Below are 16,676 nucleotides of genomic sequence, written 5' to 3'. Positions count from 1 at the left end.
TGACTGATGGTATTCCATGATAAACACAAAAGGCCTTCAATTCCGAACTCTGTAATGATTGGCTGAGCTCTCTTCATCGATTAAAAACGATAACTGAATGCAGCAAAACGATACACTCAAATCGATTTTGTAAGACCTTGAAGAGGCGACATCCCAACCCTCTTTGACGCTAGGTGGCCAAACCTTCTCCTTTTTTTGGAAAGACGCGCTACGAGAGAAAACGTGGAATTTCCATCGAGTGGAACATGCGTAAGGAGGTCCGTGAAGAACAATTTCTCTGAGAATGGACGCGCACCTCGATGTTTGAGAGAAACAAGCATGAGACGGGGGAACGTTCGACTTCCTCAGATAAGTTTGAAACAGAGCACTTTTGCGGCGAGTCCGAGGAAATAGACTCTCAGTCAGAGTAACGTACTTGTTCATGTGAGATTGATCGGTTCAGTTGGTTGTTGGGTGACTTGTTGACTGAATGTGAAATATGCCTGAAGGGATCGATGGACCCCGTATTGGGACCAAAATTTCGTCTGCACTGATAATCACTAAAGATCTCAACTGAGTATCATTGTGACCTAATTCATTGCTAAGAAGACGGTTGAGTGTTCACCTAACCCGTTTTCATCTCTCTCTGGTTCTCATCTCATCTTATTGCCATGAATACGTCCATCGTTCAAAACATAGATCTGATGGCTGAGGAGCAATTGGATTGCCCAGTTTTCTCCGAGGCCAGCGGGCATGTCCTCGACCGATTCTCGTTTTGGGTCGAGGGAGTGATTCTGTGTGTGTTTGCAGTGGCTGGAATCATTGGCAATTCGATATCAGCGATCATCCTTTCCGGAAAGAACATGAGGAACAGCTTCAATCTGCTCTTGATTGCTTTGGCTATCTACGACAACACGTACCTGTTCGGCAGTATTCTGGAGAGCTTCCGCAAGAGATTTGATATGCTATCTGATATTCACATCTTGCTTTTTCCCTACTTTCTTTATCCGGTTCAAATGATAGCTATGACGGGATCGATCCTAATGACGGTGGCAATCGCCTTGGAACGATATGTGGCTGTCCATTACCCAATCAACTACAACCTGGCCATGAATGATTCCCGAGCCTTGAAAGCCCGTCTTTGTCGTTATCTTTTACCCGTCATCTGCCTAAGTGTGGCGATGAATGTAACTAAGTTCTTCGAGATCGAAATTCACTACGTGGACATGCCAAACTCAGACACCAACACAACCATTTCCAAGCCCGTGCTCAATATAACAGAATTCCGAATGAACCCTACCTATTCGATCTACTTCAATTGGTTTCGTTTTGGGAGCTTGGGCGTGATCCCGTTCGTGTTACTCGTGTTCTTCAACTTTCGGATCTACATGGACATAAGACGAAGGCGTGCCCGCAAGAAGGCCAATCGACCCACCTTAAGCCAAATGAACCCCACCATCCACGCCACTTCCCTGTCAACGCTCAACAGATCCACGCCTCCCAGTCGAATCTCAACCCCACCAAGATCACGCCACCCTGGCCAAATCCAGACCACCAAGTTCATGTCTAAACCACCTCAAAAAAGCTTTTCTAACGGGCATCTGGAAATCAACCCTCATGGGGCCGAGGTCGATGATGTGAGTGAGTTGAATCAAAGTATGGTCATGTCACACAATAGACGGTCCGGCAGCATTCCACGAGACGACATACAAGGGGATCCGGACGAGAGTCAACCCATGACATCCCCGCACAAGGATATGCCCAAGAACGTGAGCTTTGTCAAATTGACCAAGTCCAATTGGAAAGGCAAGGTGGCCGTGGTCCAAAACACTATCGTGGCCGCCAACGACGCTCGGCGACGGGTGGAGAGCAACTTGGCGGCTATAATGATGGGTTACGTGGTGGTGTTTCTCATCTGTCATTCGCCCCGGTTATTGTTGAATATTCACGAGCTGGCCATAATCAGGTAGGAGGGCTCTTTAGTGCAAGTTCGTGGCATTAGTTAAATTAAACAGTCAAATCCAGTCATGGACTGAAATGGGAGAGTGAGAAATTTCATGTTTAGGGGCAATTAAAGGGCCAAACGGTTGCATGATGCGAAGGAGAGCTAAATACGAACAAATTGTCATAAGTGTATTTTGTACAAAGTGTGGACCATATCCGGATTTTCTGTTCCTTGAAAGTTATGAACTCACATCTGTTCTAAAGTTAGGCAAAGGAATCGACTGATTTTCCAATACTTTTGTCATTTATGTTATCCGATTTTTTTCTTCCTTTTCGCGTAACACATTTCTAGTCGAAATTTTCGCAAGAGTGAATTTTGTTACCACTATAACGTTAATGAAAAGGATTGACGTGATAAAAATAACGCGGAAATGCACGTTTCTAACGAACCATGCTTTAAAGTCCAGGTGGAACCTTTCCTATTGGATGGTGATGTTTTGTAATCAAGTGATTACGGCATGTCACATTAAATACACGTGCTACGCCCTTTTCATGAGCAATCATGCACACAGCAGCAATTCATATGAACAAGAACACCATGTATTTGGGAAAAAGTAACACTCGCATGAGTGTCATTTTCCACATGTTATGTCCATACCAATTACCCACCCACTCAGCCTTTCCTCTGTCTGTACAAAATATCTTTTTCTCAGCTGGTAATTTAGCCTCAAGGGTTCCATAGTTCCGAAACTCTCCGAAGTAATATTTTGACAGTGAGGAAAAGAAAATAAAATCTTGGGAGATCCTCAGATTCAAAGAAAACCTAAAATTCTCGCGAGTAATGAGATCGACTTTTGTGTACACTATTTGTCAGTGATGGAACCTTTCCAACTTCAAAGCAATCTTACGGGGCTTGAACGAAACTGCATTTGTTTTAGATGTGATGTCGCTCAATAAATTGAATTCTTTTTCCCAAAATTATTATATGCTTGAAGCTTTCAATGCAAAGTTTATGTGGCATCCATTAAACCTTTTTGACATTGAACGACATCAAGTAAATGGTCTGACGGAAAGGTATTGCATAAAATGCCTTTATCACCCATTCCTTTAAAATTTGAACGTGCCCAAAACGTATCTCAATGTTAACCATTGGGAGTACACCCATTCTCAATCATTTGCCGCTATTTCTGACTATCCTGTGGCTGAGATTGCAGATGTAACTCGTTTTTGAAAATCGGGTACGTGTACTGTACCTACATCCTCCATTTTGTTCAACTTGAGAACCTGCTAACGGATTAACGCCTTGTTTTTTGTCTCCAATATTAGTGGAGAGCACAATGAAAAACAGAAAAGCCAGAGAACGAAAATACTAAATGGGATTCGCGAGGGCTTGACAATGCTTTCAAAATGCACATCAAGCTTTTATGGGTAACATAATTGGGAAAAAGTTCGCAAAAGCTTTTGTAAATTTACGTTTTTAGAAATGACCTTTAGTACTTTCTTTGAAAACAGTGCATTCCCAATCATTCTGAGATCTCTCTCTGATGGGATGAAAACGAATCCCTTCACTCTAAATGCGAGCTTTTTCTGTCCTGCATTTTTTCTAATATAACATCTTTCGACCTGTTCGACCTTTTGCAAACCTCTAGAACTGACTGAAGTTTATTACATTTAAAGGTAATGTGGCTGAACAATCCATTTGTTCAGATTCATTATTACCCTTTCTCTCAGACTAATTCCAACATATAGAGCAACATATTACCGAAGCAGAACCCACTATCAACTAGATATGCTCCATGACCTTTTCAGTATCTAAGAGGAATCGATGATACTTAATTGACAAATTTTGCAAACACTTATTTGTATTGATCTTCTTTTCAGAATCTCATGATCTTGTCATTTTGCATCGTTACTCTTTTTATGACTATAGTCTATAGTTTTCTCAGAATGCTAGCAAAGTGAGAAATAAAGAAAAATTGCAATCATTGAATATCATTTCACAACTAATTCATCATCAATATCAGTTTAAAAGTTTTGGCGTCTCCAATTTTTGAAGCGACCTCACCTGAATTTAGAACGCCAACTGACTATTGATTTCCTATTAATATTGGATTGCATTTTGTGAGGCAATCAATCCGACCCTCTGTGAAGAGAAGACCTATTGCCTTCATCCGTTTTGGTCTTTAGGGACTATCTTTCCATATCATGAACGAGCATGTAGAAAGATACAAAAGAATATTTTTGTGGGTTGCAATGACATCAGTTGGAATTGCTTACTTTTTCAGGAAAGCCATGGCTTGCGGGCGAAGTGGCCAAAAAACCTTTCCTTTGTGGAGTCTTGTTGTGATGCATCTGAGCCATCTATTACTAGGTATGTTCATAAGTCAGGTCCCATGGGACATAAAATCCCACTCTCCTAAATCAATCATAGATTAAGGCCAGGGTTGCCTTCAGATCCACTCCGAGGCCAATGAATGACTAGCAAAGTGGAAAAGGTGATTTCCATCTAATAGTGAGAAATGAAAGTCATAAAAAGGGAACCACAAAAAGAATGGCAAGCAGTTTTATTTTTAGGGAAAATTTAAAATTATTTAGAATGGAACTTGATTGCATATTTGCAAGATCTAAGGCGTTTCACAAGCCCTAATATGTTCCCATCCATCAATTTTGGCTCATACCAGTTACCTCGGGCGTAACATTATCCAAGTTACCTATTGAACGGAGCTGAGGAACCCTCCATAAGACAAAAATCCCCCAAAAAACGAATATGCTGTTAAATCAAACATATCCTTGAAGGATCAAATGGATTTCCAAACATGCTTGGTTGTACTGCATATCTTATTATCACGTGGAAGATCTCTACAAAACATTCTTGGGACGCTTGAAGTAGGATTTTCATGTGCAACTTTCCATCTGGGTCTATCTACGACTATTTAAAAATTGCCACCCTGTTCCTTTTGACAACTATCTAGACAGGAATCTTAATTGTGGCCATTCCTTTTTGATTCTTACAGTGATCAATTCCGCTATCAATATTCTCATCTATTGCTACCTAAGCTCCAAGTTTCGCCAAGAAGGCAAACTTCTCTGGGAGAAATGCTGTCGTTTTGGAAAGAGTTGCACCACGAGACCTTGGCCTGAATGAAGTTAACCAATCTGGAAGGACTCCGTCCAAGTCGAGGATCCACTGAAATGTGTTGCAAGCATCATGGTTACGGCAGTACCTGGGGGCCAAACCTTGCTTTGATGAAATAACACCACAAAACGGAACGGAACTATTATTTAACTATTGCGTTTGCGCTCGTGACAACAAGCATCACTCAATTTCCATGAAGCTGCTATATCTCTGTAGTGTTTGAAAACCATTCATGTCGAATAAATGAGACTAAAGAACATGCAAAAGAAATATATTTCTTGGTCAGTCAACATTAGCAAACTTGAAAAAGGAGATAACATGCCAAAACCTCCATAGAGAAGACACCATTGTTGGGAACAAATGTTATCATGTAAAATTGTAAACATACCAATAGTCCAATGATAAATCTGTCACAATAAAGAATAATAATGATAAATTGAAATATCAATGTAATGCAGTGTTGCCAGATGACCCCCAAAAAACGCCAATTTAAGACATTCACTGCCACATACATTTTAAAAAAGCGCCTGAAAAACGGCACATACTCTCTCTCCTAGTATTCTAGGGCACCTCAATGTACATTCATTTGTTTTTCTGCATGAATTGAATTTACTGGCGTTCCACTAACAATTTGTGTCAAACACAGAACTTTCTTTCGCCACGGACTATTATAACCAGATATTTTAAGATTGTCGAGCATAAATTAGCAGAGTTGCAGATATTTCACCCTGCTCTGTGGATTTCACAATATAACTACTTTGAAACATTGCATCTCATAAAGCAAAACTACGGTTCATAGTTTTTAGTGGATGCAGAGATATAGAGTGTATTATCCTGGTGCTAAGCATGTTGCTCATGCTCATATGAATCCATTCTAGTCATTTATATAAAGCAATGCCAGTCAGAGTGACAGTGAGTGACGTGGTATCTGCCGAAAATTATAGTCCACCTTCAAGCATCTTACAATCTATGACGGAAAAAGTTTTTCAACTCTGAAAGCTGTCATAGTGGCACTGCATGTTTGTCTACGGTTTGGTGTTTCGAAAGAGGGGGAACAGGATGGGGACATTTTTGTAATGCTGAAACAAGTGAAGAATTGTGTTTATTTGGCCATGCCTTGATTTCAGTGAAAAATATGTTTTGCCGTTTTGTCCAAAATTGTGCCACATCTGATGCATTTATTGGGAAAACAGCCGTGAGCACAGTGATTGCCTCTGAAGTTGAAAACACCAACTTAAAAACCTAGAAAACCTCTATTGAAAAAGGTTACTCTATCTGCACTAAACACATAGCTATGTTATTTCTAGAGAAATGAATTGATGATAATACAAATGATGCATGATTCACAATTCAAACGCGTCAATTTGTGCCCAAAAGTGTGCAGTACATTAATCAATTGCTCTGAAGTATGAAACTGAAAGTGCGATGAGTCATAATTGCCAAGTCACAACTTGCATTCTTGCAAAGCACCCTCAAAGCTGAGGAAAAATGTGCCAATTTCCTTGATATTTGGGTCAAAAAACGTCTAAAATCACTCAAAACGCCAGCAATCCTCCTAAATTAGCCTATCCGTCAATGTTGAAAATTTCCCCGCCGCACAAAGTTCAAAAACGCCAGAAAACGGCAAGATTCATCTTCCCCGCCAAAAGAAAAATCTCCCCACAAGACAGAATCTAAAAACGCCAGAAGTAGCAAAATCTGGCGGGCTAAACCGCCATCTGGCAGCACTGATGTAATGTACAACACTTTTGTTCTGGCTGCTGTTGCGCTTTTTCGGAAAAGGATTTCCAAAGGATTGATGGATTTTTTTACGAGCTGATTAATCGCTACAGGAAATGTAATCCTCGGTAGAATGCAAATGATATATTCACTGGAAGAGCTGACATTACCCCAAGAGAGGTCGCTTTAACATGGCTAATGTCATGCAAAAATACAAAATATAAATAAAAAATGGAAATTGTTCTTCAATGTGTCCTCGGTTCTAGCTGAAATGATATGCAATATAAAGTAGAGCTTCAGTGTAAAATACGAAATCATTGACTCCGATTTCTCAACAGTACGACGGAGCGCTCCATTTCATTCACCATATATTCTATGTTATAAAAACTAAATAAACGGATCCAAAATTTTAACTTCAATACTTATAACTTCGAACGCAAGACTAAGAACATTCTGCAAAAAAAACTTCATATATCAGACCCTGGGACTTTTTTTGTGAGAGATAATGTCACAACCACGTATCAAATTTAACGATGTAATGCTTAATTTAGAACTTGTTGAGTTTGTAGAAGAAAAATATTAATGATAGAAACTTTCCTTCCCGAAATTATGACCACTTTTGGGTTTGAGGATTCCATCGAGCCTCAGGAGGAGATATTACATCCAACAGTAATTGGTTAGGTAAAAGGTCATATTTTGGGCTTTGCTTCAAGCTACTAGTTTGGTGTTACTTATGGTAGCCTCTTCATTCTTGTTTTGGATCTGCGACAGAGAAAAAAAACGCTTTGAATGAATGTGCATTATCTACAATCCTTTGATATGCAGAGCCTTAACCGTTCCACTGATATTGGCTTAAAATATCCATCTAAAACGTGTTTATCGTAAGGATAACATTGACCAATCAGTCTATGCTTTTTTCAATACACTTGCTTTAAAGGTGATTAATCTTAATGGCTTTTCTAAATTCCAAGTCGGATATCTTGTAAAATTGAACCACATAGTTTCACGACGTCGTGTATCTCGGGCAGCCTCAGTCAAGCTTTTCGATTTGCTTCTGCTTCTCTACTCTTTGTCTAGTTAGTGTTTGAGGAAGGATTTTTCTTTAAATCTCCGCTTGCATTGTCCTTTTCATTGGGCGGAGCTAGCGCCCTCTGCTTCGTCTAGATGTTGACAAACAAACATAGAAACAAGAGAGTATGATCTAAGATGCCACACTTTGTCAAGGTTTTACAACAACTGACTGCTTGAGGTTTGAAACCCAATCAAAATGTCTCCAACTTAAATCACTTAAAGTCCATCAAAATGCATCATTGTCGAAAACGTAGTCAATCAGTATTAAGCATACTCTTAGTTATGTATTGACGTAAAATTTCATAAACTTCTATGTAGCAAATGATTTGCGTTTTACGCCTTAAAAGATCAAAAAATGGCCCAATTATGTTTCCAGTTATTCTCAAGAAATATGATTGTCTTTTTCAATGACACGCCACGAAATAATATTTCCCCACTTTCTTTAAGATTTCTTTTAAAGCAAAAGGTAGCAAAAAATGTCGCTTAAAACTTACGAAACAAAAAAAATACCTTTCATTTTACTTAAGTGCCAAAAGTTACACTATACAGTTATACAAAAGGTACATCAATTTGTAGTCAAATTTGAAGAAAATGCAATCTTTGAAAACAAGATATCTTATCGTTTGCTCCATGGATTTGAATAAAGTTCTGATTGGAAACGCAACTAAGGTTACTTCCAACATCTATTGATTACGTTTTTAAAATTGTTATCTCTTTGTAGGTTTTAAGTGGATTAATATTCTAATCTGAGCTAGAATCCAAGATGATTTTTTACAAAAGTTGTTCCTTTTGTTTCAATAACAACGAATATCGTTATTAGAAATCTTGGCATTTGCAAAATAAACTTTATCGGTATTGGGAGTAACACCGTGCCTTACCAACAATAACATGGCAGTTCGCCTTGAACTGGAGATGCAACCCCATTCGACCTCCGAGAAGAAAATTTCCTTTTAATTGCCCCTCGTTCCCGCCGTTGCTTTAAAATTTCCCGCTAGACATAGCTTACTATTGTAGGCAGCTTCAATAAAGGTTTTCTGGTGCAAGGTACTATGGTGGAGGAGGAACCAATTTTTGAAATGGGCGATAATTTAGATTCCCAGCCCTTTATATGTTTCGACCAAATATATGCTTTTGTCTGCGAAAAAACTTGCACCTGTTGTTAATTACTATAGTTGAGCGAAAATTTCCAGTATTTCCAAGAAGCATTAAAAGGTTTTACTGTAACAATGGTTTTAGCACGTCACAATGTGGACGGAAATGCAATGTTTAGGTTGTTACGAAAGAAATGGACCACCTCCAGTTTATGGGTCCCTTCACTTGGTCAGTTAAATGGCATTGTTGGCGCCCAAAGTAGAGATCGTCATTATTTATAAACACACACTGCTTTGAAACACTTAACATTTTATACCAGCTCTCTTAAACAAAGATTTATCAAAAACCATTGGTAGGGGAATTGATCAGGAAGATATGCCTCCTGCTCATCATTTCTTGGAGGCCCAAAGACGTTTCAAATGAAGTCGAGCAAGCTTCTGACATATGGGTTTTGAGCATTCCCAAGCCCCAGAAATTTTCCCCACTTTAAATTCAATTGGTATTCATGATTCAAACTGTCCTAACGATTCACATAGCTCCAAATTTTGAGGCTCTTGAAAAGTACCTTGAAATGATTTCCGTGTTTGTAATAAGATCTGATTTTTAATATCTAGAAAGATTTATGGATGTTATGGGCAGAAATCCAAAATATTTGAAAATACCTTAATCAATATGATTACAAATCCAACTTGGTCAAATAACTTCGTGGGGTCCATCTGTTGTGAAACACCCCAAATATCAGTTAAGCTTACTCAAGACACGTCAATAACTGCTTTGGTGGGATTGATTATTTAGTGCTGGTCCCTATTTGACATTTTAATAGCAATCAGGTAGGTTCTTTTCAGCCTTATTTCTATTTTGGTTTGAAGTATGCATGGTTCAATATTTTTTGTGAATTGGGCAAACTCTTGACATCACAGATTACCATTGTTTTAGGACCTGAGGCCAGTTTTTTAAAGCTCTTACCTCGGAGTTAGGGGCTTGGACGTTAACCGGTTTGAAAATACACTGCTCAAAGTGGTGAGCGGATGCACATTCTAGGTAACCTCCAAGCCTTAACTCTGAGGTACGAGCGTTTAAAAGACTGGCCTCTGGTCTAATATAGTCTGGCTATTCTTTTGATTTGCAAAAATTTGACCTTTGCTCTTTTCGCTTTTCTTTTCTTTGACTCCTAGGAGAAGAATGCGCTTTTGCTTTTAGACTTAAAAACCTACAGTGCTATGCAGTCTGAGATGTAAGACAATCGATTCCTTTTCTACCCACATTTCATGGGTGTTTTATCAATCAAGGCTCTTGTTTGTTCCTCATTTCGACCGGCAACTCACCAAAATCAAAGACAGAGCTTCCAAGTAATTTCATAGATGCTAATTGGCTCTGCAGGTTCTTGGCTCAATATCCAACCCTGGCCCACACAAACTATTTTTGTGACGTCATTACAATACATATGTTTATCAGATCTGTTTATTGGTCAAGCTCTTTGCATAGAATACATAAGCAATGAAATTGAATACCATGCACAATTGAGTAAGCTGAGACAAATAATTTCTTGATTTACACATATTAGCATTTTAAAGTACAGCTTTGGAACAATGAAAATGGATCTTCTTGCTCCCTGAGTGAACGTTTGCGTTACAATGGCCTCTTTAGCATAAAAGTCAGGTCTCCAAGTCTAAATATACCAATCTACACTGAAAGATATCTACTCCAGAGCTAAATCTTGATAGGGACACGAACATAGTAGAAGAATAAAAAAATCTCATTGCGAGTGGTAACTTCATCGATGATTCAGTGTTTGATGTCATGGAATCAAAACGATATTGGCCCACAGGTTATTTCCTCAGTGTAATAGCGAAATCGGTTTGTCTAACACTTTGGCCCATGGATACTTGACGTTGAATTAATTCATTGCAATCTTGCAACCAGTGATTGACTTCATTCAGCCCAACCTCTCCTTTGGCAACTCCTTCCAAAACGATTACATTTCTCCAGGAGGAGCTTGCCTTCCGCACGAAACTTGGAGCTGAGGTAACAGTAGATAAGAATATTGATGGCAGAATTGACCACTGAAAGAATAATGAATGAATGGTCATAGTTAAAGTCCATGATTTCGCGTTTCTTATACCATACCAGTGAGTTGATATTTGAATAAAAAATGGACAGGAAAGCAAAGTTTATCCCAAGTAGTGGGTTTCAGAGCTGATGTACTGGAGTGTTAAATGAATATATTCCAAGTAAGAAAGAGTCTAGGAATAACGTGCTGTATGTTGAGAGGATAAGGGTAACAGGCTGGTCTTTCATTTAACAATTTACTGTCATTTTTCATGTCAAGAATACCTTTTCATGAATGTAGATGGAAGGATTCATATCATCCAACGTCTCTCCTCAAGTCATCCAATCAAAGAAGGCTGTGATTACAAAGTGTAAATGAATCCCAGCCTACATTGGGTACCCTGATCCGGTTCAATCCTAACTGCCTAATTTGTTGGACAAATCACGTAGCTGATGAGAGCGAAAAGGTTGTTACATAGATAACTACATATATAGATCGATCAAGGACGCTGCTATCTTACGTTTTCATCTCAGCTGTTGCTGGGGGTCAAATAGCTCCATTCGCAGTCAAGATACTAGGACAGCTATGGTACAAATTTGAATAGTTGACAGTATGTCCAATTTTTGAGTAGAAGCCCTTAATACAACCCCTTGCCTAGCAATTACACACAATGGCTGATGCACCTCTCAACGTCGACTTAAGTTCAATGTAGATCGGAATAGCTTGCAGCAGATTCGCGAAAAAAATCATGGTTTACAAGAAACACTCAGTGCTTAATTTCAATATGATAACAAAGCACGACTCCTAAATCCATAAAACATGCAGCATCGAATTTTGGGAGCGAAATATTATTAAATACAATATGCATTGGAACTTGGGCTATACGGCAGACTTTAAAGGATCATAAAAATAAGTTCATTTTCGAATTTAATTACTCTTTAACAATTAATGCTTTTCTAATGGCATGGCTCTCTTTCCAACCACACCCTCACGCACAGAGGGTCGAAGAATGCACAAACGTGCGAAAATTTTGTCTGATGAGTCACATCTTCTTTCCTTACGTCTTTCCAAGGTTTAAGAGTAGCAAATACATGAAAATAGCACCCTTGCTCGTATTGAAACATGTTGACACGAAGACCAACTGGTTTTGACGACTGAGAGATCAAGTGCGACAATCTCATCTTGATATCATTAACCATTGACTTTGTACCACCTATTCAGCGCGGCCATTAAGCAACCATCAGTGGCTTGAGGCTTTCAAGTTCTCCTGGTCCTGATGGTGTGACATCTCAGTTTCTGATGAGATGCTCACTGGTTCTTATTGCTCCTGTTTTCTCCTACCTGATGCGTTGCATCTTGGATCAGGGCAAGTTTCACTCTTCACTAAAATTAGCTCACGTTCCAATTTGTTCCAATTTTTAAAGGGGGAGATAAAGCGCTCCCCAGAGACTATAGGCCGATTTCTCTCACTTCGAATGTTGCGAAGGTGTTTGAGAAGATTATGAAATCCAAACTTGTTGATTTTCTTGAAGTCAATGAAGTTCTTCCTCCTAGCCAGCACGGGTTCCGAGCACATTTTAGCACGGTTACCTAACTGATTGAACACTTACAGCAGGTCATTGAGTGAGTGGAAAGACACGAGTCAGTTCATGTTGTTGTTTTTCTCCGAAGGCGGGATTCGAACCCACGGCCTCTGGAGAACCATGTCGTGCCTCTATCGGGTACATTAGACCACTCAGCTACTATATTTTAATTTTGCCAAGGCCTTTGATAAAGTAGATCATGTTTTTTTGCTTAATAGACTTCATGACATTGGGATCAAAGGCAAGGTTCTTAATTGGATAAGAAGCTTCATTCAAGATACGAAGCAAATTGTTAAGGTTGAGGGATTCCTTAGTGACACTCATGATGTCAATTCAGGTGTTCCTCAGGGTTCCATTCTTGAGCCTCTCTTGTTTATAATATTCGTTGCCCCGCTTCAAAAGCTTAGTATTACTGCCAGTCTCTCTTCTAATGCAGACGATACAATTTTAGTTTCGGGTAGGAATGGCCAAGATTGCATTAGCCTTGCAAAGGACCTAGAAAGAATCTATTCTTGGGTAACTGAGATGAGAATAATATGATCGTGAACGGAATGAAATTCGGCTCAATGACCTTTGGGTCAACTCCTTTGAATAGTCCACTCGTGGATAATGGGGGTAAAGATATTGAGCAGGTCTCATCTATGGAAGATTTGGGTGCAATCCTCCAAAATAATGGAGAGTTCGATGAGGATACCCAGTTGAAGGTGAGTGTTCTCTCACGTTACGGATTCAAATCATCAGGGCCTCGGTTTGTAAGTGTTCCTTTCTTTTATTAATCAAAGGTTTCAAAAGGTAGGCTCCATAGAATCAGTTGGTTTAACATGGCCGAATGTCAGGTGGCAATGCATTCTCATCAATCGTCTCAATCAGGGTCGCGGAATTCTCCTCCCAGAGAGGGTGACCAGATTTTGAATATTCCTGAGCACTTTTCTCACCCCTGTTCTTCCTTGTACTATGTGGAATTGGCTTCGTAGCAGAACTAAAGTCGTCTCTTGGGCGGCATGGGCATGTCTTTCAATCACGGATTGGATTAAAGGGCCCACCAAAAGATCATTCGAGGGTAAAATTAGTGGATTCTTCGTTTCAGCCTCCAAATCTGATAGTTATATCCGGTCACCTGTGACTAAGATCTTTCTACTTGGACACATAGTCGGGTTAAAGGTTAGTTAGTTTCTGTCCCTTGCAATCTCCCTGCCCATGGAAAGCTCTTAAAACTCTGGAAAGTTACTATATTGAATGATACGACAAATCCACACTTGAGCTTGCGAAATCTTTTCAGAGAACAGTTCATTGAAATCCATCGACTGCGAGGGAACCTTGTCTCTCCAGCGCATTGTCCTAGCAACCACTCTCACCAACTTGCGAAACAAAGACAATTTCACTAAAAACTGGGCGTATTTCGAGCATGTGGCAACCATTGCCATCAATTGAGGACATCCTTCTTGGTTCATTTCTGTTTCACGATCACTCGACAATTTTCCGAACAAATTGGGCCATAACTCCCTCCTTTCCTTCAGCCAATCAGGGCCCTTCCAGTACAAAGAAGAATGTTCAATCTCTGCCAAGGATGCACCTCTGCTCAGTAAATCGCTTGGATTATCGGTGCCCAAGCAATGAAGCCACTCAGACACTTCAGAATTATTATGAATTTCTTGTACTCGCTTTTTCACGAACGTCTTCCACTGAGAACTTGATTTACCCAACCATGACAGGACGATAATAGAGTCTGTGAAGTAGGTTTTGACAGAAACCCGACCAATCAAGGCTTCCTCCACAAATTTCACCAACCGACAGAGTAGTTGTGCAGCCAGCAACCCAAGCCTGGCTATTGACTTGAATTTCAGTGGTGCCACCCTGGTTTTAGAGATCAGAAACGATATGGATACAGAACCATCCGGTTTCCTAATCGGAGCGTACACCACAGCTCCATAAGCCACTTCGCTAGCGTCTCCAAATCCCACAAGTTTTATCTGCTGGTCCTCATGCGCGGTTCCAATCCATCGTGGAATCCCAACGTTGGATAATGACGATACCTCTTGACACCACGCACGAAACGATTCGGCAATTTTTTCCACTATCACTTCATCCCACGACCATCTCTGCTTCCACAACTCCTGCAATAAGATCTTGCCCCTGATAACGAATGGCCCGAAGTATCCAAACACGTCAAATATTGATGCATGATAAGCTAAAATTCTTCTCTTTGTAACTGGAAGATCCCCCCTCATTTCTCTCATAAGGTTCTCGCTCACTTTACAAGAGAACATGTCACAACTCGTGTCCCATTGGAGGGCAAGTGCCCATGTAGAACTCTGACATTCAACTCCATTGTTTGCTCTCGACGCAGGATGTGTAATCCCTCGAATTGTAGGTTCAAGATAATTCATTTATTGATCCGGTCTGGTGAGAGGCTAAGAACAACTGGTTCATCTGGAAACTTACAGTGAGCATGGTCTGAGAATGAGCGGGAAAACTAGGCATGTATGATTGAAGTAGGGTGACGTGAATCGAATGTCTTGGACACATAGAACACCCCCCTTCGACTTTAAAATGACATATCTTATTGTTAAAGTAAATTGGTTGTGGTTAGTAAGTGGAGGTGGACGTTAATCTCAACAATAATTTTCATCAAGTTTGCGAGGTTTGTATCGGACTCTTTTCGATCTTCTTACTTGCTGCGACTCATGATTTGGGGTCCTATTGTTGTCCAGAGATTGTTCTGGGGATGATACCTCTACTATCTTATGCTCAGGGTTTTCGTTGGTTAGCAACCGCAAGTGCCGTCGGTTGCGCCAAATACATCTTCCTGAGGGCAGCCTAATCCTGTAATTTCGTCGCATTCCTTTCGACACAACAACACCGGAGCGATCCCAAACTTTGGATTGTTGGTTCTGAATGTTCACGGTTGATCCTATTTGGATGGGCAAATGCACCCTGGATGAGGCGTTGTATCTCTTGGTCGTCTGGAGTTGAATTTGTGTTGTCTTCTTATCGTACTCATCCATGGATTTTAACCATTTCGGGTCAAATGATCTGTGGTGAGCCGGTACACGAGATCTTAAAGGATGCCCATACACTATTTCGGCGGGGCTCTTCCCTCCAGGGCGAGGAGTATTCCTCAACTCGAGGAGTCCTTCACAGAATGACTCGTTCACGATGCCCCCACACTTCAGCAATAACTTTTTGAGCACTTTCACTGCTGATTCGGCCAATCCATTAGATTGGGGATATTCTGGGCTCGACAGCCGATGTCGGACCCCCCAATGAGGCTCAAAGCATCCACCAGCCCATACTCCTTTAAAACCATATGGAAAAAAGGACGGGATCACCGAATCCCAGACGCCCTCTCTCGAGCCCCGTCCAAGACCCAACACCGGACGATCTGGAAGAAGAGGAAGAAATGTACGGGTACGTGTGCAGCCTTCAAAGAACGACCGCCATTGCGATTGAACGAGACACTGACGGCCTGGAGGATGATTCAATGCCGACCCAATCCTGGAGAGATTCGTCAGGTTGAATGGCTGATGCTGAGTATCAAGCCCTCTTGGACCATCTAAAGAACAATTGCAGGCGAGTTGACCAATCAATTTCAACATATTCCAAGTTCATCCCTGAACTATCTATTGTGAATGGCCTTATTCTCTATAATCAACGAATCCTCATCCCACGCCCGCTACGTCGAGAGGTGCTGAAAAAACTGCACGCATCTCATCAGGGCGTGGAAAGGAGCATCCGAAGGGCGAGACAAACCGTTTTTTGGCCTGGTTTGACATCAGACGTCAAATCAAGCGTCGAATCATGTGACCAATGCCAAAGAAGACTGCCATCACAACCCAGGGAACCCTCAAACGTGACCCACATCCAATACGCCCTTTTGAAGAGATGGCGGCTGACTTCTTTCTCCATCGGTAACAACCATTTTATGGCCATCGTCGACCGGTACTCCGGATGGCTTGAGATTGGTGCACTTCCCACGACCACCCACTTCAACATCCACCATCGCAAATCTAAGAAAAATTTTCACGGCCTTGGGTTGTCCAACCCGATTCTTCTCAGATGGAGGACTGCCCTTCACCGCCAAAGAAACACAGGAATTTTTTAC

General features: G+C 40.6%; 2 protein-coding genes across 2 annotated transcripts in view; one reads left to right on the top strand and one right to left on the bottom strand.

Moving 5' to 3' along the window:
- Positions 1-393: 393 nt before the first annotated feature.
- On the top strand, positions 394-5,323 carry LOC131880342 (uncharacterized). Its single transcript, XM_059226948.1, has 3 exons — positions 394-1,945; positions 4,209-4,294; positions 4,938-5,323. The coding sequence occupies exons 1-3, from the start codon at positions 651-653 to the stop codon at positions 5,066-5,068; spliced, it is 1,512 nt and encodes a 503-aa protein (XP_059082931.1). The 5' UTR covers positions 394-650; the 3' UTR covers positions 5,069-5,323.
- A 5,069-nt stretch (positions 5,324-10,392) lies between these two features.
- Positions 10,393-16,676, bottom strand: part of LOC131880834 (uncharacterized) — a 67,559-nt gene continuing 61,275 nt past the window's right edge. Inside the window, exon 3 of the mRNA XM_059227544.1 lies at positions 10,393-11,004. Within this exon, the coding sequence (XP_059083527.1) occupies positions 10,874-11,004 (131 nt within the window). The 3' untranslated portion in view covers positions 10,393-10,873. The remainder of the gene's footprint in view (positions 11,005-16,676) is intronic.

Source organism: Tigriopus californicus, chromosome 5 (assembly GCF_007210705.1).
Source record: "Tigriopus californicus strain San Diego chromosome 5, Tcal_SD_v2.1, whole genome shotgun sequence".
NCBI lineage: Eukaryota > Metazoa > Arthropoda > Copepoda > Harpacticoida > Harpacticidae > Tigriopus > Tigriopus californicus.
The sequence above is the reverse complement of the archived record's forward strand: the minus strand, read 5'-3'. Positions and strand labels throughout refer to the sequence as shown.

What these genes read in the sequence shown, in the direction of transcription:
- LOC131880342 (XM_059226948.1), top strand. Translation starts at nt 651, where the DNA reads ATGAATACGTCCATCGTTCAAAACATAGATCTGATGGCTGAGGAGCAA. An exon ending in CACGAGCTGGCCATAATCAG is followed by an intron (nt 1,946 to 4,208) that starts GTAGGAGGGCTC and finishes TTACTTTTTCAG; the next exon opens with GAAAGCCATGGCTTGCGGGC. An exon ending in TCTGAGCCATCTATTACTAG is followed by an intron (nt 4,295 to 4,937) that starts GTATGTTCATAA and finishes TGATTCTTACAG; the next exon opens with TGATCAATTCCGCTATCAAT.